This window comes from Sorex araneus, chromosome 1 (genome assembly GCF_027595985.1).
Source record: "Sorex araneus isolate mSorAra2 chromosome 1, mSorAra2.pri, whole genome shotgun sequence".
In the NCBI taxonomy this organism is placed as follows: Eukaryota; Metazoa; Chordata; class Mammalia; order Eulipotyphla; family Soricidae; genus Sorex; species Sorex araneus.
In genome coordinates this window covers 360649748-360676650 of record NC_073302.1, presented here as the reverse complement: position 1 = coordinate 360676650, position 26903 = coordinate 360649748, and the positions used below count along the sequence as shown (strand labels likewise).

The 26903-nt window shown below is 55.4% G+C and overlaps 1 protein-coding gene across 6 annotated transcripts in view; it reads left to right on the top strand.

Annotated features, from left to right (window-relative positions):
* The window catches only part of ADCYAP1R1 (ADCYAP receptor type I), a 53811-nt gene that overhangs the window by 16456 nt on the left and 10452 nt on the right, over window positions 1–26903 (top strand). For all 6 annotated transcript variants that reach the window (XM_055144370.1, XM_055144308.1, XM_055144506.1 and 3 more), the window contains exons 4-13: window positions 6131–6238; window positions 7084–7104; window positions 8649–8693; window positions 11542–11651; window positions 12131–12228; window positions 12455–12587; window positions 13458–13611; window positions 14228–14288; window positions 14830–14899; window positions 20209–20300. In XM_055144370.1, coding sequence (XP_055000345.1) covers window positions 6131–6238; window positions 7084–7104; window positions 8649–8693; window positions 11542–11651; window positions 12131–12228; window positions 12455–12587; window positions 13458–13611; window positions 14228–14288; window positions 14830–14899; window positions 20209–20300 — 892 coding nt within the window. The remainder of the gene's footprint in view (window positions 1–6130; window positions 6239–7083; window positions 7105–8648; window positions 8694–11541; window positions 11652–12130; window positions 12229–12454; window positions 12588–13457; window positions 13612–14227; window positions 14289–14829; window positions 14900–20208; window positions 20301–26903) is intronic.

The window sequence follows — 26903 nt, the reverse complement described above, 5'->3', positions numbered from 1 at the left end:
GTCTCAGTCCCTACGGGGTTTTGAACACAGCAGAACTGGACAAAATCATTGCCATGACAACCTGAGATTCGCTCCCGACGTGGTTCCAGCCCAGACTAATAGCTCTCGCCCTCTCTCCCTTCAACCTGCGCAGTGGACTTCTCCCTCCTGCCGTCAGAGGCCACAGCCTCGCAGAGCTGCCGGGCACCCGATGCACGCAGCACGTTCACAGCATGAGGGGACCCCGCCCCTGCCCCCACGGCCCCCTCAGGAGGACGTGATGTGGGGCTGCATTCTATGGAATGGGGGAGGGGAGGAGGGATGAGGTGACGTGGCGACGTGGGGAGTGGGAACAGAGGCCTGGTGGGGATTAATAGCACTGTTTCTGAGGGCAACGTTCCTGCAGGTCCTTGGGACAGGAGCCTTCTTGGCCTCGTGACACCCCCTGGTGTGCTCTCTCAGCTCCTTGGAGCCCTGCCATGGTGTGACACTGCCCTGTCATATGTCTTGTGCTTCTGGCCATCCCGCCTCTGTCTTCTGGGAGGGAATCTGATGAACCCTGGCATTCCTTCATCACTGGCCTTCTTTCCTCTTCTTCCCCATCCTTGCCCTCTTGGGGGCGACCCCAGCCCCGAGTGGCCATAGCTCCCCAAACTGTCCATTTCCTGTTCTCAGCCCATTTCTGACTTTTCCTCCAGACTCCAGGCTTTGGTCTAACTTGCCTGTTTTGACATCTGGATCTACTTGGCTCCAAGCACCCGCTCAAAGGAAGCGCGTTCCCAGCGAGACTCTGGTGATCCCGTTTGGCTCATTCTTCCCACCATCTGCCTCGTGTCCAGGCTCACCCCACCCTCAGCAGTAGAGAATGGTCAGCCCGACCCGTCCCCTGAGGACTGTCCTGTCCCCCTCCCCTTCTCTGTGTAGTGACAGATGAAGCTTGTCTTAGACTGATCTGAGGACATGCACTGTGTGTGCACAGCCCCGGCCAGTGGGCTCGTGGGCTCACAGCCAGCCCAGCTCCTGAGTGTTCATTCAGGGATCCAGGCAATTTGCTTAACACTTGCCCCTTAACATGTGCAGAGAGTGGGGCCGGAGCGATAGCACAGCAGGTAGGGCGTCTGCCTTGCACATGGCTGACCCAGGTTCCATTCCCAGCATCCCATATGGTCCCCTGAGCACCGCCAGGACTAATTCCTGAGAGCAGGACCAGGAGTAAACCCCGTGCATCGACTGGTGTGACCCAAAAAGGAAAAAAAAAAAGAAAAAGAAAAAAACTGTTCGGGGAGAGAGGAGAGTGTTGTTCTGAGGGGTGTTTCAGACATACATCTGCTCCTGGAAGGAACTCAGGCACATGGGGTGTGTGTGTCCAACAACTCCCGGCACACTTACTGGCCATGTCCAGCCAGTCTGGCAGCCAAGATCCAAAGCTCGCTCCAGCCCCCCACTCTGACAGCACTGTCCCGCTCTGCCCTCTGCCTACTGTTTGTCCCATCCCCAGAGCCAAATCAGATAGTGGGAGCTCCTTCTTCTCTGTATTCTTTTTGGGCCACATCCGGTGATGCTTAGGGGTTCTTCCTGGCTCTGCACTCAGGAATTACTCTTGGCGATGCTTGGGGGACCATATGGGATACTGGGGATCAAACCGGGTCGGCCGTGTGCAAGGCAGATGTACTGCCCGCTGTTCTCTCATTCTGGCCCCTCGTGGGAGTGCCTTGTCTTCAATCCATGCACGGGTCAGAAGAACACCCTCTTCCCAATCTCGGGACCCATGACTGTTTCTCAGCACAGCAGAGGGATTCAGCAAATAGAATTCAGTGAAGAATTTCATTCTGGTTGCTGGGATCTCTAAATCGGGGGCCTGTGAGGATCGGCTCTGCATCTGGTGCCATCAGGAATTAGGCCCCCGGCCTGGTGCTGGCACTGCGTGCCTTTGAAACAACTGAGTCATCTCCTGGGTCCCTGGAGTAGGGTCTCAAGATGGGGAGAGTCCCCTGGGTTATTCAGGAGGGTGTGACAGAATCAGGGTCCTTAGAGGAGAAGGAAACAGGCAGGAGGGAAGGGCCACGTGAGGATGTGATGCCGCTGGCTCTGAAGATGGAGAAAGGCAAGCAAGGCATGAGTGTGGCAGAGGCCAGGAGTGTGACAGAAGGGTATGAGTGTGGTGGGAAGGCAGGAGAACCTGCAGCGAGAGCTGCAGAAGGAATGCAGACCTTACATACACCTTGACTGGGGCCTGGTGAGACCATACCACACCCCAAACTCTTGTTTGTCTTGGGGCACACCTGACCCAGTTCAAGCCCCTCATTTATTCTACTACAGTGGGGAAGCCAGGCCTCATTCTTGGACTCTGACCTTCAAGCAGGAAAACCCAGATCTGGGCCCTGGAGGTAGGGCAGGGGTCAGGCTTATGCAGGGCCCAGATTCCTGTCCTGGTTCAGCTCTGGGCACCTCAGGGCCCCCGGGCACTGGCAGAGGGACCTGCAGGGAATCCCAGGCTTTGCCTCCTTGGGTTCTCATGGTGAACTGCCAGCCTGGTTGTCTGAGAATCACCGGTGGTGGCCCTGGCTCCCATCCCGCTCAGTAACCCTTCAGAGCCCTCCAAACTCCCCCCCCCCCCACCAAGAAACCCCTCAGCCCTTTGGCTGCACACGGTGGGTGGGTAGGGGGCCTGACTCCTGCGCTCCGGTCTGTGACTAGGTCGCTCTAGGCTGCATGAGTGCCAGAGGGAGGGAGAATGGGGAGGAGAGAGGGAGTTTGAAAGCTCTCAGTCCCAGGCACTACGCTTGGGCAGGGCTGAGTCCGGAGTCTTGGAAAGGGAGCATTGGGAGCAAAAGAAGTCAGTCGTTCTCAGATTGGGGACCCACAGCCCTCTCCCGAGCAACAGAACCTGCCCTCAGCGCTGGGAAAGGGCTCTGAGGATCCAGGCTCTGCGGCTGGTACAGCGAGAGGGACCGGGGTCCGGGGACCCCTCCCTGCCAGGATTCCATGGCGAGTACGGAATGTTTAAAAGCAGCATTTACTTTAGAAGGTGGAGAAGCAAGCGCCGTGCCAGCCTAGTGTCCATGTAAGGGAAAGAGCGCGTAGAAAGACACTCCCACAGCAAGCGTGGGGATTGGGGTTGCCAGTCTCTTCAGATTTGCTCAGACCCGTCTGGACATACCCCACCAACTCGGCTCTGGTACCTGAGGTTCCCTCGACTCCACAGGCAAGGGCCTTAGTCCTGCAGGTCTGCCCCAACTTTGCATACCCACAGGCGACCCTCTGTTCTGTCTCACTGGGCTGCAGACTGGGGCTCCCTAGGACCCCGAGTTGGTAATTTGTGACAAAGACTCACAGAATTCGGGAAACACATTGACAGGTTTACTAGAAGAGAGAGACACGACAAAGGCTGCAAATGAATGAGCCAGGGGAAGAGGCCCAAGGGTGATGTCAGATGGGGACTCCAGTCCCCAAGGAGTTGGGCGGTGCACCACCCTTCTGGAACAAGGGCGTGCTCACCAGCCCAGAAGCCCCGACCCACCCCCACTGAGCATTTCCAGGCATCTTCATCCAGTGGGAGGGACTGGGACTCACTCAGTTTCCCGCCTGTCAAGGTTGGTTTTCCTGGCCTGGGGCAAAGGGGCAATTAGCATGCAGTCAGGTCAGGGTGCAAGGGGCTGGTGAATACTGAAAGCGTCCTTGATACTCATTAGTCAGGAACCCTGTGCAGGAACCCGGAAATGATATCTATGCATATATTTCTATATATCATAATGTATGCATCATAGTGTATATGATAGCACTGTAGCACTCTCGTCCCATTGTTCATCGATTTGCTTGAGCGGGCACCAATAACGTCTCCATTGTGAGACTTGTTGTTACTGTTTTTGGCATACCCAATATGCCATAGGTAGCTTGCCAGGCGTGAGGGCAGGATACTCTCGGTAGCTTGCCGGGCTCTCCGAGAGGGACGGAGGAATCGAACCCGGGTCAGCCATGTGCAAGGCAAACGCCCTACCCGCTGTGCTATGGCTCCAGTCCAATGTATATGATATATAATGTAAATGATGACGCTGGCACTCTGGTGCAGGGCTTGGGGGTCCAGCTGGAGGTTTCCTTCCCACTGCCTGGGGCTTCCCCAGTGTCTGGAGGGGCCGGGAAGGCAGCCCCAAGTCCCAGCTCTGCCACTCAGACTAAAGAGTGACCTCAGAGCTGTCTGAGCTCATTGTGCACATGGGGAAACTGAGTCAGGGCTGGGGTGGTGGCGAGGTTCCCAGTGCTGTGGGGAGTCATGGGAGATTCCAGGGATACACACTCTGTGTGTCCCTTCCCTGCAGGACAGAGGTAGTCCTGGCGTGCTGGAGCATGGGGGCGCTGAGGGAATAGTAAACCAAAGGGTCCCCCCCGGGGCTCCTCGCCTCCCCATGCCCCAGTCCTACCCTCCCTGCGCCCTTCCCTGCCCCTTTGCCCTCAAGACTGTGCTTTCCCTTGGGCCCTGGGCATGGCTGCTGGCAGGAGCAGTGAGGTGCCAGGGCCCCGAGGTGCCCTGTGAGGAGAGCCTGTCACCTGAGGCCGTTCCACCATCAGCATGTGTGGCTGTCTTGCTATAGTGGGGACAGGGATGGCCAGGGACCCACTGCTGTGTCCCGTCCACACCCTGCCCTCCTCTGTGTCTTAGTGTGTTACTTCAGATACTGGGGACCCGCCCCGGGTGAACTGGAAAGTTAAGAAAAAAAATAAGAGCAAAAGCCTGGGGCCAGGGCTTGCAGCCTCACCTGCTGAGAGCTGACTATCCTCCATGGACAGCATTTATTGCTTAGACAGGAAACATCAGGGGAAGAAGAGAAGCATTCTTTTTTAAAATTTTTTGGTTTTTTTTTGGGGGGGGGCACACCCAGTGATGCTCATGGGTTACTCTTGGCTCTGCACTCGGAAATCTCTCTTGGTGATGCTTGGGGACCATATGGGGTGCCGGGGATCGGGCCTGGGTTAGGGCTCCTCAGGTGTCTGTTTGGCCATTTGCCTGGGTAGTGCCCGTTCTCTCAGTCTGCAAAGAGCCCAAGGCCTGGACTAGAGTCTGTGGCCTGGGGACTGTCCACTCCCCACTTTCAGAAAGAGCCTAGGAGTTTGTGGGAATGTTTAAAATGTGGGACTAGACAGCTGAAATGGAGCGGCTCACAGCACTGGCCAGGAGAGACAGAGCCTCCCTCTTTCTAAGCCTCAGCTAGCGGGGAGGGAGGCCGGGAAGGAGGGGCTGCAGAGGGGCACTGTGGCTCCGGAGTACGGAGGGATGGAGCCCTGAGGTGCCCCCGCGTTCCGGCTGAGATGCCACTTGCGGGTTGGCAGTGCAGCTGGGTCTGGGCTAGCTGCAGGGATGGATTGTTCTGGCCCCTTGCTTGGGGAGAGCAGAAAACAGGCAGGAGCTGTGGGAGTGAGCTCTGTCCTGGACTCCACGGGGTGGCCCAGGGGCCCAGGCAGGGCAGCTGCCGGACCCCCACGTGGTCAGGGTGGGCCTGGCGGCTGCTGGTTAAACAGAGACATTTCAATAGTGTGTTTGGGGCATGGAAGGGGGCTGCTGAAGCGGACAGAGGCTGGCGGGGCTGGGAAGAAGGGGTGCAGCGTGGATCCCCCAGGGGAAAGATCTAGGAGACAAGTGTGACAAGATCACGACCTCACACCCCGTGACACCACTCAGGGTCCTGTCTCCTCCCCACCTACGCTTCCTCCTGCCCCCCTCCCCCCTGCCCTGGCTGTCCAGTCTCTGTGGACAGTGTTTGCTACCCTGTGGGCTACCCTCTGAGGGGCCCGGGGGTTTCCACACTCCCTGTAGGACGGCTGGAAGGGAAGCCTGAGCAGGAGGTTTGGGGGCCGCTGGGGGCATCCCCTGACTTCCCCCTCCCTCACGGGGACCTACAAGCCTCAGGACGTGCAGGAACTGTGCTCAGGGCTTCTGGAGCTTCCTCCTGGCTCTGCACTGGGGAATCACTCCTGGTGGTGCTCGGGGGCCATGCATGCTGCCAGGACTGAGCTCCGGATGCTGTGTGCAAGGGTGCTTTCTCGCTCCAGCACCCGCTGTTCTTGGAGGTGACCCCGGCCCAGACAGGAAGCCTCGCCCCATCTCCCTTGGTGTGAATGGGGCTGCACCCCACTCACTTGGCCCTCCCACCCACAGGCTGCCCTGGAATGTGGGACAATATCACGTGCTGGAAGCCGGCCCAAGTCGGGGAGATGGTCCTGGTCAGCTGCCCTGAATTCTTCCGCATCGTCAACCCTGACCAGGGTGAGCCTCCACTGCGGGTCTAATTCACCCCACACCCATTACCCCTGTGGGTCTAACCTCATCCCATACCCCCCTGCTGCTGGTCTAACTTCGCCTCTACTTCCTTCTCCCCTGTGGGTCTAACCTCACCACTCCTACTGATCTAACCTCACCCCCACTCCCCTCTCCCCTGTGGGTCTAACCTCACCCCTTCTGTTGGTCTAACCTTCCTGAGGTCTGGGCTCCACCCCACGGCCCCCAGCTGCCTCTGGGCAGTAGCACTTGAGCACCACCAGGAGTGGCCAGCCCTCAATGCCCCAGAAGAAAGGACCTGGAGAAAGTGTCTGATTCATCCACCTCCTCCTTTCAGTCCTCTACGGAAGCTTCTTCCCGTCTGCTCTGGGCCAGGCGCTGGGCACGGTTGCTGCTGCCTTCAGCCGCCACACGAAGGGCAAATGACTGAGAGCGTAGGAAGACTCCCCTGGGACTCCCCCTCCCGACAAGCAGGGAAGGTGTCACTGACACCCGCTCCTAATGGCTCATTAAGGCGGCACCTTTCAGCATCTCTGCCACTTGCCTCCGATATTGAGCCGGGAATGACGGTTCTCCTGGAGCTCTTGGTTCGCAGCCCCAGCCTGGCACTCCTTTGCTGCCCTTTCCCCCGTGCCCCCACCCCAGTACTCAGCCCCCTCCACAGTGCCTATTATGGACCAGAGTTCAAGGGATTTCCACCTTTCTGGGCCCCAACAGGACTGGTGCCCAGTTAGGGAGTGAGGCGGGCAGGGAGGGAGTGACCAGTGGGGTACAGGGAGGGCAGACCTGACTTTCCTCTCCGTGCTCACCCGCCTTTCCTCTTTCTGTTTCAGCCTGGGAGACGGGAACCCTCGGTAAGAAGCGCGTGGTGAGGTGCTGGCCGGGTCCTCTGTCGGCTGTCCTTTCAGGGGGAGCTCTGCAACTCAGCTTGCCAGTCGGGGGTCGGGTGGGGGGTACCACAGGGGGTTATCAGGACCAGGTTCCAATTTCCTCCCCTCACCCCTGCTTGGTTGTGTGAGAACACAGGAACACAGAGAGACAGAAGGCACCCCGTCTTGGCTGGGGAGGATGAGAACGAAAGCCTACCCAGCCATGTCCATTTGCGCATGTGCAGGGAGCCTGCGTGTCGTCACCCCCACGATTGAGAGGTGGACTGATTGGTACTGAGCCCCAGATCAGAGGAGTCTGACTGCTGCACGTGGGCTAAGGAAGAAGTCAGGGAGACGTTTTGGAGGAGGTGGCTTTTTAGTGATACCTAGGAAGCTTGATTAAAAAAAAATATTTTATTGAATCACTGTAAGATACAGTTACATGCTTTTATGTTTGAGGTACAGTCATACAATGTTCAAATACCTCCACCAGTGCACATTCCCACCACCAATCTCCCCAGTATAACCCCCTTTCCCACCCTCCCTGCTGCTTAAGACAAACAATGTCCCAACTCCAATCCCACCACCAATGTTCCTTTCTCTCCCACTCCCAACCTGCCCTTTTTGCAGGCACAGAATAACAGACACCGAGAGGCCATCGCTTTTGGTCCTTTATCTACTTTTGGCACACATCTCCCATCATGACCAATCCTTCCAACCATCATTTTCTTAGTGGCCCTTTCTCCATTCCAGCTGCCTCTCCCCCGGCTCATGAGGCAGGCTTCCAACTATGGAGCAATGGAAGCTGAATTTTTGAGAAGCAGAGTGGAAATGTAGAGTCAGTTCTAGCAGGGGATGTAGCCCAAGGGAAAGGAGCAGGTGGGAATAAAGAGCAGGGGGAGGAGAAGACAGGTCTGGTTCAGTGTTTGCTGTTCTGAGTGCCTCTGATAAGGATGCTTTGTAGTGTGAAATGTGGGTTGACACCCGGGAGCCAGGATCCGTGTGGCTGTCCCCACAGGGCCTTTGTTTGGAAGAGCTCGTCATCCTGTCCCTTCTCGCTTTCTCTCCCACCCACCCTGAGGTGTCTCATTTCTACTTCCTGTGGTCCGGGGAAGAACTGAGTCATGGGCTGTCACCAGAGCAAAGGAGTGTGGGCTCAGGAGGTGTGTGCGTGCATGTGTGTGTGAGTGTGTGTGCGTGTGTAAGTGCATGTGTGTGTGAGTGCCTGTTTGTGCACATGTGTGTACATGTGTGCATGCGTATGTGTGTTCCTGTATGCATGTGTGGGTATGTACATGTGTATGTGTGTGCAGGTGTGCACACATGCATGTGCCTGTGTGTGTGTGTGTGTGTGTGTGTGTGTGTGTGTGTGTGTGTGTGTGTGTGGTGCGGGCCTGGCTGAGACCCATCCACTCTTGTGCTCCAGCACCAACAGCCGTGGCCTACCGGGGCGGGAATAGCAGGGAGAGCCCCGAGAGCTGCTTCCAGCTGGGCCCTCTGACTCAGATCCCGTCTGCTCTGTCTTGCAGGCGAGTACGATGGCTTCGCAGACAGTAGCTCCTTGACTCTCTCAGGTAAGGGCTAAGCTGGGGAGACCATGGGCTGGCGGCAGAACGGGGCGGGTCTTTGCTGCTGTGCCTGCTTGGGGGCCCTGACAGGCCATGGTTGAGTGGTCTCTGCCAGGTCGGTTGCCCTCTCTGATGAGGTCATAGAACCTGACTCTGGGAAGTTGCACTCAAGGGCGCAGACAAACTTTCGGGGCACGCCGTTCCGGGAGTTACAGTTCCCTTGCCCTTGCGCCATGGACTCCGTGTATGGGGTCTGCCTGCCTGCCCGCAGCTCTTGCCTGCAGAGCCACCTGTGATGCCCCGACGGTCTTCGACTCAGAGCTGTGGGACGGTGCTTCTCACACCTGAATCTCGATCATGGGCTCCCAGTGGGCTGGTTACAATGTGGGCTCCTGGTCTTGGCGCAGAGAGGGTGGCGCAGGAGGGGCCTGGGAGTGTGCATTCCTAGCCACCCCACTCAGAGACCCCTCACCTTCAGCGTCTCTTGAAGCTGCTGGGACCCAGAGGCTGGGTGACAGTGGCGTAGAGAGTCACTGCAGGCTGAGCAGTCTGGACGAGTTCTGGAGATTTCTATGGGGGCAAGGGAAGGGCGTCTGCAGGGGCTGGGTCTGCACCAGAGTCTTATTCTTCCCGAGCCCACACTGTGTTAAGAAAGGAAATCACTTCCACCTCGAGGATGCAGCTTCCCCACTGCCCTGATGGGTGCTGTGGGGTGCTGAGGCCAGGAGAGGGATGGATGGCTGAGGCTGCAGCGCCAAAGTGGCAGAGGAATCGGGACGGCATGGCCAGAGCAGCTGACACTCTTCTTGAAGAGGTGGCGTCTGGTCTCACCCAAGCTGGGGGTGGGAGTGAGCGCCCGCTGCAGGTCTGCAGGTGGCCTCCCGGTCATGTCTGAGTGCTCTGGGCCAGAGGACCCGCGGGGTCCCGTCTCCCCACTCTGGCCACAGGATTTTGGATCTGAGAGATTTATTTTGGGGGAGGACATGCCCAACAGTGCTCAAGACTTGCTCTTGGCTCTGTTCTCGGGGATCTCTCCTGGCAGTCTCTGGGGCCACATGCTGTGGAAGGGATGAGTCGAGGCCGGCTGCGGGCAATGCCGGCTCCTTAACCCCTGTGCTATCTGTTTGGTTTTGTTTGGGGGCCACATTGGCAATGCTCAGGGGTTATTCCTGGCTCTGCATGCAGGAATCACTCCTGGCGGTGCTCAGGGCCCCTATGGGATGCTGGGGATTGAACCCAGGTTCCCTGCATGTGAGGCAAGCGCCCTCCCTGCTGTACTATTGCTCGGACCCCATCTAGCCAGAGGTTTCTGATGGCAGCTTCACCCGGCTCTGCACTGCTGCATCTCTGCACCCCAGAAGGTCCATTTCTCACTCTCTTGGCTCTCAAACTGGCTTTAGATCTTCCAGCTCAACCAAGCAGCAGGCCTCTGGCTGCTGTACGGTTGCAGGGTCACCTCTGCTTCTGCCTGCTGCTTCCAAAGCCCTGCGGATGTGGCCTCAGCCAAGATGGCAGTGGGGTGCTGGCGTGAAGTGGGTTCTTGCTTCACACTATTTCATACTCCCAGTGAAGGGCTCTCTCATGCTCCAAACACAAGGTAGCTCCACAAAGCCAGCCTTCCCCGGAGCTGTCAGCTTCCTTGTCCCCTCCTCAGGCATCTGTGGATGACCCCGGAGGAAGGTCTGGCGAGGGCCAGAGTGATAGTCCAGTGGGTAGGGTGTTTGCTTTGCATGTGACCGACCCAGGTCCGATCTCCAGCATCCCACAGGGTCCCCAAATGCCTCTAGGAGTAATTTCTGAGTGCAGAGCCAGTAGTAACCCCTGAGCACCACTGGATGTGGCCCCGCTCCCCGCATTCCCCACAAAAAAGTGGTCTGGTGAGGAGCAGATGAGACTCACAGCATTAAAGGCACAGAGAGCCCCTGCTGGGTGCGAAGCAGCAGAGAGCAGCCCGCAGCCAGCGAAGACTGCCATCCCCTCCTGCGTGTGTCCACCAAATGGCCTCTAACCGTCCATCAGAAGAAATGAAAGTGCATTCGTGATAGGAAACAGACCTCCAGACCTTGAAAGGCGGAGGTTTTTTATGGAGCTCAGCATCTATCTTAATAAGATGGGATGCAGGCTAATGGCGGCCTGGTCCTTGTTAATTAAACAACCCCGAGTCCCTGGTGAGTGGTGCTGTGGCTGTCGGGTCTGCTCCGGGGAAAGCGTCAGCTCCACCGAGTTTCTCCTGGCCCAAAGAAAAGGAGCCTCTGCCACAGTCATGGGACCCTGGTCCCTGGGGCAGGCCAGGAGGGACTTGGGGGGCCGTCTTCAGCATAATGGGCCCCTCAGGCTTTGTGGAGTGGTGTGAGTCTTGTTCCCTCACCCCCATTATTTGTCAGATCTGTGCCCAGGAGGGCCTAGTGGTCACTGTCTTCAGGGGAAATTTCCAGAATCTTCAGGAGCTCTGTTTCCCAGATGGACATATGGGTCTCCAGGAATGTCCACTTCTGAAGAGTTAGGGGCCCAACACAGCTCAGGGCAGAGCACCTGGACGGTGTGTGTGAAGCCCTGGTTCCAATCCCTGGCACTGCAGGGGGAAACCAGAAAGGAGAAGTTTCTTTCTTGTTTGATGCTTTGAGGGTGGTAGTTGGGGGGGTGATGCTTGGGACTTACTCCTGGCTCTGTGCTTTGGGGTCCCTCCCGGGGATGCTCAGGGGGACTGTGCACAGTGCAGGGATTGAGCCTGGGGGCACTACCTGCAAGACTACCCTACCCTTGTAGTCTCTCTTGGGTCCCCCGAGTTTTGAATGAGGAGTTGGGGGGCATGGAGAGCCGTTCTGGGGCCTCACTGGGTTTCGCTTTGCCACAGATGTGGGAGTGGTGAGCCGGAACTGCACGGAGGAGGGCTGGTCGGAGCCGTACCCCCATTACTTCGATGCTTGTGGGTTCATTGATGATGAATGGGAGGCGGGTGACCAGGTGAGCATCAGCCCGAGAGTGGGGGTCCAGGGCTGAGGCTGGGGATACTGGGGGGGGTGTTCTTGCCAGGGGCACCTACTGCTGTTGGGACAACAGGAAGCTCGGGGTCCCCTGCAGATGCAGGAGTCACTCGGTCACTGTCCTGGGCTGAGTCTGCCCCATGGTGCCCACCCTCTTGGCTGCTCTGCTGGACCTCCAGCCTTTCAGTGACCTGCCGACAATGGCGGGTCAATGCCAGGACTCTCAGGCTAAGGGGTCAGTGCCCATTGGCCATACCCTGCATTCAGCCAGCTCTGACTGACCAGCTCTGACTGTGCAGCCCAGTGGGGCGTGGGGTGTCCTGTGGGTCACGAGGAAGAGGAGGAGGTGGGATGGGAAGAAGAGAGGAGGGGGAGAGGGCCCACAGGCAGGCTGGGCCTGGTGGGGGGCAGAGGGGCACGGCCCAGAGGGGGACCTCAAGTGTCTGTGTCCGGCCCCAGGACTATTACTACCTGTCGGTGAAGGCGCTGTACACGGTCGGCTACAGCACGTCCCTTGTCACGCTCACCACTGCCATGGTCATCCTGTGCCGCTTCCGGTGAGAGCCCAGTGGCCCTGCGGGGCCCAGTCCCCCCCCCCAGTGCCCCCCTGCTGTCTCCGTCCCCGGGTACCCCCAGGTACTTTTATCCCTGGTGTGAGCGAGGGAGGTGATGGTCCACGGGCAGGACAGGCGTGCAGAAGGGCAGAGTGACCCCAGGCCCAGAGCAGACCGCCCGTGAGCTGGAACTGTGGGGTTCAAGGCCTCTCCCCTCCTGCCGGTGCAGGAAGCTGCATTGCACCCGCAACTTCATCCACATGAACCTGTTCGTGTCCTTCATGCTGCGGGCCATCTCGGTCTTCATCAAGGACTGGATCCTCTACGCCGAGCAGGACAGTAATCACTGCTCCATCTCCACCGTGAGTCAGCACCCCACAGGCCCTCCCTGCCATGGCCTGCACCCCCATCCTTCCCTCTCTGCCCGCCCACTACCCCATCCCTCCTTCCCTGCTCAGCACCCTGAGTCCTTCTCTACCTCTTGGCATCCCTCCATCCTTCCCTCTCTGCCTGGTGCCCCTCCTTTCCTCCTGACACCCCCCATCCCTCCGTCTGTCCTGGCACCCCCTGTCCCTCCATCCTCACTGCTCCCCATCCCTGTCTCACTTCCTGCCTGGCACCCCACCATCCACCCTGGGGTTTGCCCACAGGATGAGGCATTGGTGAGGCAGAGGGTGAGTTGGAAGTTTCACAGTCAGGGAGGAGCCCCGAAAGATGGTCGGAGGGGGAGACCCCGTGAGAGCTCTTGTCATTCAGCCCGGCAGGGGGCTGGGGTCCCCAGGTTATCCCTCCAGTCTCGTGCTCTGGAGGCCTGCAGAGAGGATGGACTTGGGAGGTGAAGGGCTGAAAGAACAGTCTGGAACACGGCACCCAGGAGGGGTCTGAGGTTTCTGGGCCTGTGGCTGTCTGCTTCCCACATTACCCGCCCCCCACTGCTCTCCTCGCTGCAGGCACGGGGCGCAAGGCCAGGAAGTGGGGGTAGTGTGGTGCCTTGGTGCCCTGCACGGCTGACCTGCGTGTGGCGGTGCTCGGGGGCTCCTCCCCAGCGCGGGCTGCTCCGGCGGTGCCCGGGCGTCAGACAGGCGTCAGCTGTGTCCCAGTGCCTCGCCCTTGCTCGCACTCTGCACCCACCTGCCGTGTCCCACTCGTCCAGCCCAGGAAGGGCGGGTCTGCCAGCCTTGAGGGCACGCGGGAATGGGCCTGGCCTCCCTCCGCAGCTGGGCTCCCCGCAGGTGGAGTGCAAGGCGGTGATGGTGTTCTTCCACTACTGCGTCGTCTCCAACTACTTCTGGCTGTTCATTGAGGGCCTGTACCTCTTCACCCTGCTGGTGGAGACCTTCTTTCCTGAGCGCACGTACTTCTACTGGTACACCATAATCGGCTGGGGTAGGTCACCGGCTGGGCCTGGGCAAGCGAGGCCTCGCGGCCAGGTGTGTGCTGGGCAGGTCAAGGACCCTTTCTCATTCCTGATCCATGAAGTCAGAGAGGAGAGGAGCAGGGGGGAGAGAGAGAGAGAGAGAGAGAGAGACAGAGACAGAGACAGAGAAACAGAGAGAGAGACAGAGAAACAGAGAGAGAGACAGAAACAGAGAGAGACAGAGAGACAGAGACAGAGAGAGGCAGAGAAACAGAGAGAAAGAGAGAGACAGAGACAGAGAGACAGAGAGAGACAGAGACACAGAGAGACAGAGAGATACAGAGACAGAGAGACAGAGACAGAGAGACAGAGAGGAGATGGAGAGAGGAGACAGAGAGAGATAGAGACAGAGAGAGACAGAGACAGAGAGAGGAGATGGAGAGACAAGACAGAGACAGAGAGACTGAGAGAGGAGTGGGAGCAGAGGGAGACTGGAGAGACTGTCTCTGGAGCTTGGGTGTGAGGCCTGAGCTCCGGGTGTGGAACGAGGCATACCCCGTCTCTCACGTCTGAGGCGGGTGGGAGCCGGGGGCAGGGTCTGAGAGAGACCCTCGGTCACTGATTTTCTCCTGCCTGGCCCTGCAGGGACCCCCACGGTGTGTGTGACGGTGTGGGCTGTGCTGCGGCTTTACTGCGACAACACGGGGTAAGTGTCTAGGAAACCCCCCACGGGGCCCTGGGGTCTGCTCTGGCTCCACCAAGCCCCCAACAGCAGCCTGACCCTCCCACTCACCCCCTAGCCCAGGGCTGACCCCAGTGATCCGCGCAGGCACCAGCCCACTCAGGCGTGCGTTTGGCACATGGTGTAGCCAGGGAGGAGTTCTGAGGGAGTCAGGGGCTCCCAGTCTGGTTTTGTTTGTTGGTGATTTTGGTTTGGGGGCCACAGCTGGTGGTGCTGGGGGGGCAACTCCAGCCTGTGCTCAGGGGTCGCTCCCGGCTGTGCTCCGGGGACCATGTGGTGTTGGGGGTCAAACAGGACCTGCGGCCCATCTCTCGGGCCCAGGTGTGAGGGGGAGCTTGGCCCTTTGTGCAGGGCTGCTGGTGGCCCCCTGGCTTGTGGGCTCCGAGTCCCCTCCATATGGGGAAGCGCAGGTAGCTCTGCTCTCACTAGAAGCTGCACAGTCGGCTGCATCCTTGAGGACTGTGTGTTCAGATGTGCTGGGAGTAACTTTGCTTCTTTCTTATAGCTGCTGGGATATGAACGACAACACAGCCCTCTGGTGGGTGATCAAAGGTCCTGTTGTTGGTTCCATAATGGTGAGTGTCCATGGGTAGAGATGGGCCCGGGCAGACGGGCATGAAGGGGGTGAGAGAAGGAACTCATTGCACAAAACAACCTCTTACCTTTTTCTTGGCAGCATTATATTCTGCCCTGTGTGTGCTGTTTTGACCACAGTTTTGAATCTGTGTGAAAATTCCCTGAGACTGAATCCCTAGAAGTGGTATTCTAGAGTCACAAAAGGTGTGCCCAGATCATTTTCTGCACTTGCAATATCATTTCACACTTTGCTCAGTCTTAGAGGAGATGATGGTTCTTTGCTTTATGCACATCTTTTTGCACATACAGTGCACTGAAATATTCTTTCAAACATTAGTTGGCAATTAGTTTTTATTTCTACTAATTTCTTGTTTATTTATTATTTGCCATTTTTCTATTAGACATGTTGAAAGTGTATATCTAAGATTGTATAGACGATTTTATATAGACTTTTGTATAGACAAAAATTTGGTTTAACAAAATAGATTCTAAGCTTTGTTTCTTATTTTTAGATGCCTTGTGCAAATTAAGATATAAAAATATTCTAGGCTGGATTGATAGTACAGTGGGTTGGGCATTTGCCTTGCACATGGCTGACCTGTAATTTGATCCCCGGCATTCCAGCGGTTCCCTGTGGACTAAAAGGAGTAATTCCTGAGCACAGAGCCAGGGGTAACCCCTGAATACCACTGGGTGTGTCTTAAAATGTTTTAAAAATATATAAAATATTCTTTTGAAATATTTTATGGACTGGATTATTACATATCACTTTTTTTTTCTCTTTTTGGGCCACATTTTCTAGTGGGTTAATACTAATCTACAGGGAGCCTATTCCTTTTGTGTATTTTTTTTCTTTTCTTGTTTACCTTTCTATATTTTCTTGTCCTTATTTCTTTACTTTTGGATTACATGTGGACTTTCTAGGCAGAAATTGCATAATCTGTAAATGAAGAGAGTTTGGGCTCTTCCCTTTCAACATATCTGGAATTCATTCCCTGGTCTTGTCGAGGATGATTATTTGCTAATGTCTGTTGCAGTCTTCCTTCACTACATTTGGGAAGTTTCTATTGCTGGCTCCTTTCAGTGTCAGAAACCGGTGCGAATTTGTATCAGAGATATTTTGGAGACATTTATTGAAGTGACCGCTCCTAAGTGGTGGACATTTCTAGTATTCCTATTTTTCCTTGTCATGATGAATCTAAAATGAGTAAACTTCTGGGCATTTGTTCAGGCCTCTGAGCATGCATGCATGTCTTTAAATTCCTAGAATAGGAATTTCTGGAGCAAAGAAGGTCTACATTTGTTGTATTCTTATGTAGCAAATTGCCCTCCACCACAGAGTAGAGAATAGACACCCACAGTTTCCATGTCTTTGTTGATCTTTCACTTGGTGAACTCTTTTTTAGCCATGACTATAGCTTATTTTTTTATCTGTTAATATAACAAATTTACTTAATTTTCTTCTGTGTTCCTGGCATCCAGCATTTATGGTCACCAGGGCTGTGATGTAGCTCCCTGATCAAGGACACGCTTTTCATGTATGAAGTCCTATGTTTGGTCCCTACTCCTAGCATTATCCACCCCTGCCCTTCCCCCCTACACCACCACCAGAGGGGGAAAAAAAAGAAAACCAAATGAACCTTGGAGGTATAATGCAGAGAGTAGGGCACTTTTCTTACTTGTAACTGATCCCAGACCAATCCCCAACACCCTGAGCCCTGCCAAGAGTGACTCCTGTGCAGAGAGTCAGCCAAAAGAAAGCCTTGAGCACTGCTGGTTATGGTCCCCCCAAATCATCTTTATCACCTCTTGTCCCGTTGCTCATCGATTTGCTTGAGCGGGTGCCAGTAACTTCTCCATTTGTCCCTGTTGCATTCAGGGTCAGGGGAATGAGGCCCATCATTGTTACTGTTTTTTGTGTATTGAATACACCATGGGTAGCTTGCCAGGCTCTACCATGTGAGATTCTGCATAACTCTCTTCCGGGGAGCTTTGTTTTATAGTCTCTGGATCTTGGCCGTTGATGAGATTACATGGTGCCAGGGGCAGTTTGTGGGTGTGGCTGCCAAGCTACTGGAAAACGGGATCTGGGTGGAGGAGGCCCAGTCCCAATCCAAGTGGACTTGGAGATCTCAGCCACGGGTCCCACATACCCGGGTTCCTCTGTTGGTTCCTTCATGCGTGAAGCTCATCCGAGCATGTGGAGTGTGGCCTTGAGCATGGCTGTGTCTGGGTTCTGGAGGTTTTCAGCTGTCAGGGCTCTGCTTGGGATGGGGAGGGAAACTCAACCCGCCCCCCCTCCGAGGTGCTCTGGTGAAGACAGGCTGGCGGGTGGGGGGGGGGGACAGGAGATTCTGCAGAATCTCCCCCAGAATGACAAACAAAAAAAGAAAAAAGGTGCTGCCTTCATGCCCCCTCCTGGGGGCATATATTTTCTCTGTTACTTTATGGGACTTTCCGCTCCTCTCTCATTACTTTTCTATTTCCTAAATAAAATGTATTTACTTCACTAAAAAAACCCTAAAAAGCCAACAGACAGACTCGCTAAAAAATTCCCCTAGAAGTAAACAAACTGAAATCTACAAAGAAATTGTTTATGGCCATTGTTATCATCTATTTTTTAAATACCCTGATCAATTCTGCTTCTTAATTTGTTCTTAGGGTTTTTGTGCTGTTCTTTATAAGTTCTGTGCTTTTTGAGGTGTGCTCTGCGTAATCGTGCATCTGTGCACATGCGTATGTGAGTGTGTGTTTCCCTGCGTGCTTTCTGCCCTGTCTGATGTTTGTAGCAGGGTTTTGCCAGCTGCAGAATTGGAAGCTTTTCTATCTCTTTGCTTTGAAACACTGAGGTAGCTCACACTGGTCTCCTCCTTAAAGATATTACAAAGTTGCCCAGTGGAATTGTCTGGGACTGGTACCTTTCACCATCCACATCTTTGACTAGTTGTTGTTGTTGTTGTTATTGTTGTTGTTGTTATTGTTGTTGTTGTTGTTGTTCTTCTTCTTCTTCTTTTTTTTTTTTTTGCTTTTTGGGTCATACCCAGCGATGCTCAGGGGTTACTCCTGGCTTTGCACTCAGAAATCACTCCTGGCGGTGCTCAGGGGACCATATGAGATGCTGGGAATTGAACCCGGGTTTGGCAGCAAACGCCCTACCCGCTGCGTGGTCATTGCCCTACTGGACTTGTCTATCCCTTCTGCCTCAATGTTGTTTATCTATATCTTACAGCTGATGAGCTTAAATTCAGGTCTTAGATAGAGATTGGGCAGGCATGGGGCGCCTGACCTACAGACCCCGTCCCTTGGCGCATGCTGCATTATTCTAGCTGGTCTACAAGAATGAAGTAGCTTGAAGGAATTAAGACTTGAACTCAGTAATGGAAACCAGATGATAGGGTTGGCTGAAAATGTTAAAACTGTCCCCTTATCTTTTTTGGACAGGATAAGGAAGCTGAAACCTTAATCGGAAATCTTTATTTGTTAGCAATACTAATAATGATAAAAGAAGTTTCCACGGCCATTGCAGTCTTCAACCACCACCACCTTTGATCACTTATGAACTTCCAACCACAAAAGTAGGCCTGACTCCTGCAGGCTTAGAGGATGATTAGAGTTGTTTTTGAAGACATAGTGGCATTGCATTTAGGAGGCTACAGTCTAGTAGAAACAAACTTTTATATACACTGGTTAAAAAAAATTCATTTAAGGTCACTTGAAGGCGTGCCCCAGGGGCCAGTACAGGAGGGAACACATTGGTGGCTCTGGTGGCCCTGAGTCTGCATCTCCCCCTGTCTAAACCACTTCCCTTCTTCACTTCTCCTAGGAGAGTTGCTTCTTTGACTGTGCTCACAAAATAGCTTTGGGGACACGAGTCTGTCATTTTCCCAGGTTGTTAACCTCTAAACAAGAAAAACACCTGTTTTTTTAGCATTAGTATTTTTTGTTTGTTTGTTTTTCTTTGGGGGCCATACCCAATGGGGGCATACTGGGTGATTGAACCCAAGTCAGCCACCTGCAAGGCAAGCACCCTACCTGCTGTACTATCTCTCCGACCCCTCACATTAACTTTTTTTTTTTTTGCTTTTTGGGTCACACCTTGCAATGCACAGGGGTTTCTCCTGACTCTGCACTCAGGAATTACTCCTGGGGGTGCTCAGGGGACCATATGGAATGCTGAGAATCTAACCCGTGTTGGCTGCATGCCAGGCAACCACCCTACCCGCTGTGCTATCGTTCCAGCCCCTCGAATTAACTTTTGACTCCGAACAGTGGTCTTACAGTAGTGAGAACTAAATTTTGGGTCAGTCACATAAACAAACAGACAAAAAAACAAAAGGTAGAATTTTATATGTATTGCTCAAGTTTACTACTCTTCTTTCCACCTGACTTTCTAAGGACAGTTTACTGCGGTCAGTTCCCTTCTCGAAAGAGTTCAGTATGTGGCAGTGTCTCTCACGCTCATGACTGCTGCCTTGCTATCATGGACTGCTTGTTATTCGTTTGCTGTTTTCCTCATATGTTTTGTGCTCCTTTGGTTTCCCCACTTCTGAGCACTGTTTTAGCTACACCCAGACAGTGTTGCTGAACGGTCCTTTCATTATCTCTCATTTCTATTGATTTGCTCCTTTTCCTCATCCCTTATCAGAGAACACGAGCTTCCCACTTTGTTGGAGAGCATTTGTCCCTGGTCTTCATCTGCAGGCTCCTGGTGTGACTGCTGTTCCCAGGCAGCCCTTTAATGAATGAGCTTTATGGCCGTCCCTTCCAGTCTCCCTCAGTCCGTGCCACTGGACTTGGAGTCTTTCCAGAGGACAGCTGTCTGCGTCTGCAGTAGCCTCTACTCTACCTACTTAGGCTCCCAAGTTTTTTCCATCACCTTGACCCATTTTGCTTTTTCTCTTCTGGACATGGCTCACTTTCCTGGCTCACTTATGATACTCTTTCCTGTTTCCCGGTACTCAGTGAAATAATTCTCTCTCTTCTGCTAGTTCAAGGGACCCGGGGGAAAACTGGGGAGAAGATCAATGCTCTTATGCTGCCATCTTGGTTTACAAGTCCACATGAGATCTTTCTATTTTTAATTGAATCACCGTGAGATAAACAGTTACAAGGTTGTTCATGATCGGGTTTCAGTCATACAGTGTTCCAACACCGTCCCTTCACCAGTGCACACTTCCCATCACCCACGTCCCCAGTTCCACGTGGGACCTTGGATGACTGGGGAGAGTGGAGGGTCTGGGTCTCTGCAAGGGCAGGAGGGCCTGTTCCCACAACCATTCCCACCTGCCTTGTCTGTGCTCTCTTTTAGGTTAACTTTGTGCTCTTCATTGGCATCATTGTCATCCTGGTGCAGAAACTTCAGTCTCCGGACATGGGAGGAAACGAGTCCAGCATCTACTTGTAAGTACCCTTGGGTGAGCGCTGTGGGCCCCCTCCACAGTTCTGTGGGCCCCCCCTCAGCTCTCAGGAGGAGTAGGTCTGGGCTTGCTGACGAGGCTCCCTAGCAGGACATTTGCAAGACACATTTTTCTGACTAAAAATTTTTTCCAACATAGTTGCCCTCCCGTCTTCAGCCACCCTCGGGGCATCCCTGCCGCCCTGGGAATCACAGGATTTGGACAGCACCAGGTGCCCTAGGTAGTCAGGGTCTCAGGTGACAGAAGCTGCATCCCCTTTGGGGACCTTGGGGATGTGGAATTCCTGAACACACCCAGGGCACAGCTTGGCCTGCCGCCTCCTCACTTGCCATGCGCGCGGGTGGCTCCTCTGCTACTTCCGGCTGGTCTGGATGTGGGAGGTGAGGATGCCTTCTCCCCCCCCCCCCCCCCATGCGGCTTTCCTTCTTGCTCCCGCAACTCTCTTCTCCTGGCAGAGGAATGCTTGCTGTGCCTCCTGGGGCCACTTGTACCTCCAGGGCAGCCTCGCGCTGCTGAATGGAGGATTTTCTGCACGTCCGTGTCTTTCTACAAGTCGCTCCCCTGTCCTGTTCCCCGACGCCCCTCCCTGCTGGCTCTCTTTCCAGCACTCCACCCTTTCTGAAGCCACGTTGGGCACCTTCCACCTCTCCGTTCTTGCACCGCAGACCAGAGTGTGGCCGTCTGCTTCTGTGGAGGAAAGTCAGTCCCTCAGGGGAACTCAAGGGTCCAAGTGGGCATAGAGAGTCTGCGAGTCTGTAGGTTCATCTTTGGCAAGACAGATGCCAGGTTTTCCGTGGCCCTCAGATTCTTCAGAAGGGAATGAGGTAGAAGGTGCGGGGCTATTTTCTTAGCATCCTCGGGATCTGAGGCTGACCTTCCCCAGAGACTACTCCACTGTGGTCCAGAACCTTGATGGCTGCCCAGAGAACCCTCGCAGAGGGTTCCACGCCTACTGTTCCCCAGAGAGGGGGAAAACAGGAAGCAGCTTTCTCCCATTCCCGCGGCCCCTGGCCTTCCCCTGGGAGCAGCACTTGTGCTCTGTGCAGCTAGGGCACCTGCTCTGTGGGATCCCCTCCTGGGCTTGGGACATGGGCCCAGGGGCTGGCTTGGGTCAACCTCGATTATGCTGTTTGCTAAGTGGTTTGCTACGTCAGGAAAGACCTTCTCCTCTCTTGTTTACCAGTTGGTAGTTATCTTTTACTGTTCTCACATTTTTATTTTTCATCACTCCCTCCTACTTTTCTAGTAGGTAGCCCAAAACTGTGCATTCAAGAGTCACAAAGTGCTCACACCTCGTAGGGGCCAGTGGGGTGGGTGCTCTGCAAGGAGCTGTCCCCAGGCCCCCTTACTTGGGTTCCCGGCACCCACAAGGCGGGGCCTGGCTGCCCCATAACTCCCTATCCCATGTGAGGGACCAGGAGCTTGGGCCGGGCCCCAGTTTCTCTTGCTGGAGTGGGGTTCGTTTTCAGTGTGAGCCCAGAGGTTACAGTTTGTGGGTTGCTCATCAGCCTCATGCTGCTTTCAGCTCCTGCATCTCCTCTCCTGCCCCTTCTTGGGAGCAGGATCTGTTTCTTCTGAGGGGCTCTGGTCCTTTCTCTGGGGGCCCAGCTACTTCCTTCCGCTTTGCCCACAGAGGGATGCACACACGGGGACGCAAAGACTAAATTAGGTCCCTCCCCTGGCCCTGGAGTGCACGTCACCGGCTCAGGCACTCTGTCCTAGGTGGGCAAGACCCTAGGAATGGTAGGGAGGAGCAGAGGGCTGGACAGCTGGGTGCTGTAGTGTCCTGTCAGGCCTTCCTGGTGCATAGATAAGAACTGTTTGTTATCGGCACATGGTTTGCACGTAGACAGGAGCGGTTTCTAATTAGCCCATGGCATTCACACTTAACCCACAAACTCAGCACCCAATCAGAATTGGAATCCACCATCCCCTTGTAGTCGCAGGGAATCCTCACTAGAGAGAAAGCTCTGCTAGTTTTGAGCCCCCAGTATCAGCACTCTGGTGGATTTGGGCAGCAGGGCAGATGAGGTGGGTGGGTGATGCAGGATAAGAAATCAGCTCGACTGTACTAAATTCAGCAGTGTGTTGGGGTCAGGAGCCCCCTGGGTCAAGGGGCTGCTCCAGGGTCTGGGAGCCATAGTCAAAGGGATGGGCCACTGAGAGGAGCAGACAGTGCCTGCACAGTGACCCTGCAGGCTGGGCAGCCACATGGTACATGCAACAGAGGGACACAGGGGCCAGAGAGTAGGTTGGGAAGTAGACTGGGAAAGAGGCCGGGCCACCGTCTGGCCGCAGGGCCCTCTGGGGACAGGAGAGCTCACCCTAGCGCGTGAATGAGGCTTCAGGGCCTCTTCTGGGGCTGAGCATGAGCTCTTCAAATGGAAGCAGCACTGCCTCTGGACACTGCTGGGAGCAGCCCCCGAGCACTGAGTTGGGAGCAGCCCCCAACACTGCCAGGAGCTGCTCCCTAAATGAAGTCATGATAAACGGGGCCTCCAGTCCTGTGTGGGCCTGAGCAGCGGGTGTCCAGGGACAGAGGGAGGCAGAGACACCCAGGATTCTGTGGGGAGGAAGATTCTGGGGCAGCGTCTGAAGCCCCAGTGCCCCCAAGTTATGTGCTGACTGAGAAGCCCCTGCAACAGCCCACAACAGCTTTCGGTTTTTTTCCTCTGTTTCCAGAACAAATTTAAACCCAGGAGCCCCCAAGAAAGCCCGAGAGGAGCCCCTGCCTGTGCCCTCAGACCAGCATTCACTCCCTTTCCTGTAGGTTGCTCCACCAGGGCGGTCCTCTGTGGACGAGAACGGTGCTCTCGAGCCAGCCTCAAAGGACGTGTGGGCGACGGTGGCACCCAGCCCCCCACACTGCCTGCTGGATGCTTCTAGTGGAGTGTGTGGCTGGGCTGGGCCACGGGCCATGGGCCAAGGACCATGGCCACGGGTCACGGGTCAGGGACCACGGCCATGACCATGGCTATGGGTCACTGGTCAGGGACCATGGCCATGGGCCATGGGTCAGGGATCATGGTCACCGCCACGGTCATGGGTCACAGGTCAGAGGTCAGGGACATGGCTGCAGGTCACGGGTCAGGGACCACAGCCACGGGTCTTGGGTCAGGGACCATGGCCATGAGCCATGGGCCACGGGTTAGGAACCACAGCCACGGTCAGAGGGGGAGCGCTGGCTGGGTTGGGATCTGCCTGTGGGGTCGACTTGGGAGGGGCTGGGTTGCAGTTAGGCTAGCCAGCCTTTTCCTGGGGGTCTGTTGTCTCAGAAGTGGCTGACTCTGACTTGCTGGGAACCCCGCAGCCCAACTCTGCAAAAGTGACCTCATTCCCAGAAGGAGGACCCCCTCCAACACACACACACACACACACACACACACACACACACACACTCATGCACACACTGCCAGCTGGACACTGGGAGCTGCCCCTGGCAGGGGCTTTGGGAAGCCCAGCTGTATTCAGGTCTACAGTGCTCTGCAGGGTAAAGGACGAGCTCGTGGCGTCACAGGCCAACCCAGCGCAGTGTCTGTTCAGCCGCTCAGCCCCAAGCCGCGGGCCTCTGGTCTCCGTGGAATCCATCTTCCACTTCATCTCCACCCTCCAGGGCCACCCCACCTCCTGCCCAGGCAGCATGGCCTTCTTCCCTCCACTTTCCAGATGCAGATACTGAGCTCAGAGAAGGACCGTGATAGCCCACGAGCGCCCAGCATCTCAGTGGCCAGTGGATACCCTGAGCACAGGGCTGCCCTGGGTGGGGGCGAGGGAGGAGGACAGCAGGAAACCCCACAGTGCTGGGCTGCGGCCAGGTGCCCTGGGCACGGGGCTGGGTGCTGGGATGCACAGGGTCGGGGAGCCCTGAGAACACTGCTCAGATCATCCTGCGCCCTGAACCCCTGTGAGTCCCTGCAAACACTAGGATCCCGGCGTGGGGGTGGGGGACTCCCCAGGGGCCCCCCTGCTGACTCGCGTTTCAGGGGCTCTGACCCAGGCAGCAAGTACAAAGCGAGACCAGGGCTTGGCCTGAGGCCAGGCAGGGACTGAAGAAGTCACGGGAACCCAGAGCCTTGCCTGAGCTGAGCTGGCAGGGGAGTGCAGAGACCTGCTGTGACTTTGCCCTTCCCGTGGATGCTGGCAAAGCGTTGTCAGCGCCCGGCCTGGGCCTGAGCCAGCTCCCGCTGCAGGTGAGGCTCTGGGTGCTGGGTCGCTGCCGCCGCCAGGGACGTTCTCATCTTCTCTTGATCTGAGTCAGCCTTGAACTGCCCAGAGATCTCCCGCCCTCCGCCGGTTTCTCACAGGGGCTGCTGCTTCTCATGCCCGGGTCTGGCTCTTCTGCCATCCTCTGCGTTTCTTTGCACGGAGCCCTTCGGCTCAGAGTTAGCAAGGGGCTGGGGCTCGGGAGTGTTTAGGAAGAAGGGAAGAACTTTGTCCTACGATCTCTCTGAGAACTTCCCCCAGTGTCCCTCCAGCACCCCACTAAATGGCCGTTAGAATCCTTGGGAGAAGTCACAAGAGTCCATTCACTCTGCAGGACAGAGGAAGGTGGCGAGGAAACTCTTCCTGTACCCCATGAGGGCCTTCTCGGTCGGCGGATATTCATCCACACATCAGACAGGTTCAGATTGTTACCGAGCCTGTATTCTGGTGTACATTGCTCTAAGGCCAGTTACTCAAGAGGCCAGGGTTGATGCAGAAAATAGAAGCAAAGTAGTTTTTATTGAGGTGGGTGCGAGTAAGCTGAGAAGCTGGTGGCCCTCTTGTCTCCTCCAGTCTGTCCTACTATCAGGTTAGAGCTTTAATAAGGCTGGTGCGAAACAAAAGCCAGAAGCAATGGATGGGTGATGGGTGATGGGGTAAGGGTTTAGGGAGCCTTGAGCCTGCAAACATGTCTGCAACTTGTTCCTAGTGAAGCTGTGAGGTGGAGCAACATCCACAACTAGCTCCGAGAGCCTTCTCAGGGGCTCTGGGGTCTGCTCGGCCCCCTTTATTGGCTGCTGGGTCTGGTTTGGCAGGATGCCGACAGTGCCTGCAGCCTCTCTGGCAAGGGCGGCAGGACAAAGGCAGGACAAGGAGAGCTTCGGGGGACCCAGGCAAGGGGTGAGGTGGAGTTTCTCAGGCTCATCACTCACAGGCTGAGAGGATAAAGAAAACAGTTCCCTGTGACGGGTTTGCCTCTGCCCGCCTTCTAGTGGAGACTCCCCCGTGAGTCTGAGGGACTTGATACAATGGCTTTAGACAGCTGTAACTGTCTGCAGCTGGCAAGAAAGGTCAGCCTGGAGGGCCGGCAGGGAAGGCGGGTGGAGACTGTCTTGATTTACGGGAGCCCCCCTTTCGACACATCACGGGCTCTGATGAAAGGGCGCCTCCCACCCCCCATCCAGTGAAGCCATCCTTATGTCGGGACATGTTTGCAGGCTCGAGGCTGCCTACAGCAGGTTTTTTTTGTTTGTTTGTTTATTTCTTTGTTTTGTTTTGGGGCCACATCCAGCCATGCTTAGCAGCTCAGCAGTGCTCAGGAGTTACTTCTGGCTCTGTAGACAGGAATTACACCTGGCAGTGCCCTGGGGATCGAACCTGGGTTGGCTGCATGCAAGGCAAGTGCCCTCCCCACTGTACTATCCCTCCAGCCCCTGTCTGCAGCCGGTTGGGAGCTCCAGGAAGCAGGGTCTGGAGAAGAACAGCGGCTCTAGATCAGGGCTCAGGGTTTCAGCCTTGCAGAGAGAAGATAACTTTTGCAGTTCAGGATGGGCCTTCTGGTCCCTGAGTCCTGTGTTTCATGCAGGGTCTTGGGTCAGGCCAAGGAGGGAGAGTAGCTAAGGTTTGTCAGGGCCCAGGAGGCCATCTCTACACCCCTGGGGTTCTTCAGAGGTTGGACAAGTAAATGGAAAAAGACCAAATTTAACAAGGTCTGTCTGGTGAGTTTGCATAATTGGTTGTAAATTCTAGTGTAAATGGGACAATCTGGCTGGTTCTCTGCTCTGCCAGGAATTGGTGGTGAGGGTCAAGGAGAGGAGGGGTTTCCTACAGTGAGGAGGGGGTGACTGCATGTGGGGAAATGCTGCCTCGGTGCTGTCAGGTAGGCTTCTAGGATTCCAAGTTTGTTTCTGGAGCTATCCCTAAAGCTAGGAGGTCTAGGTTCTTTTTGTTTTCTTTGTTTTGGGGTCACACCTGGTGATGCTTAGGGGCTACTCCTGGCTCAACACCCAGGGATTATTTTTTGGTGGTGCTCAGGGGATTCTAGGGGGTGCTGGGGATCCAACCCCGGTCAGCTGCATGCAAGGCAAATGCCCTCCCTGCTGTGCTGTCTCTCCGGTCTATGTCCTCTAGCTGTTGGTGGTGTCTGCCGAGGCCCACAGGCTCCACTGATTGTCTTCTACCTCCACTGAGACACTTATTGCAAGGAGACCACTCTGGGCGGCTTGCAAAAAGCTTGCCAGGATATTTTTTTTGAGAAATGTGTCTACCCTTCTAACCTGGGCAAGGTAGCGAAGAGACAGGAAGATGAGAAGCGCTTCCATCCTCCGGCAGCGGGCTGAGTTCTTGAGGATGCATTTCTCCGTGCCCATTGCTTTTTCTCTAG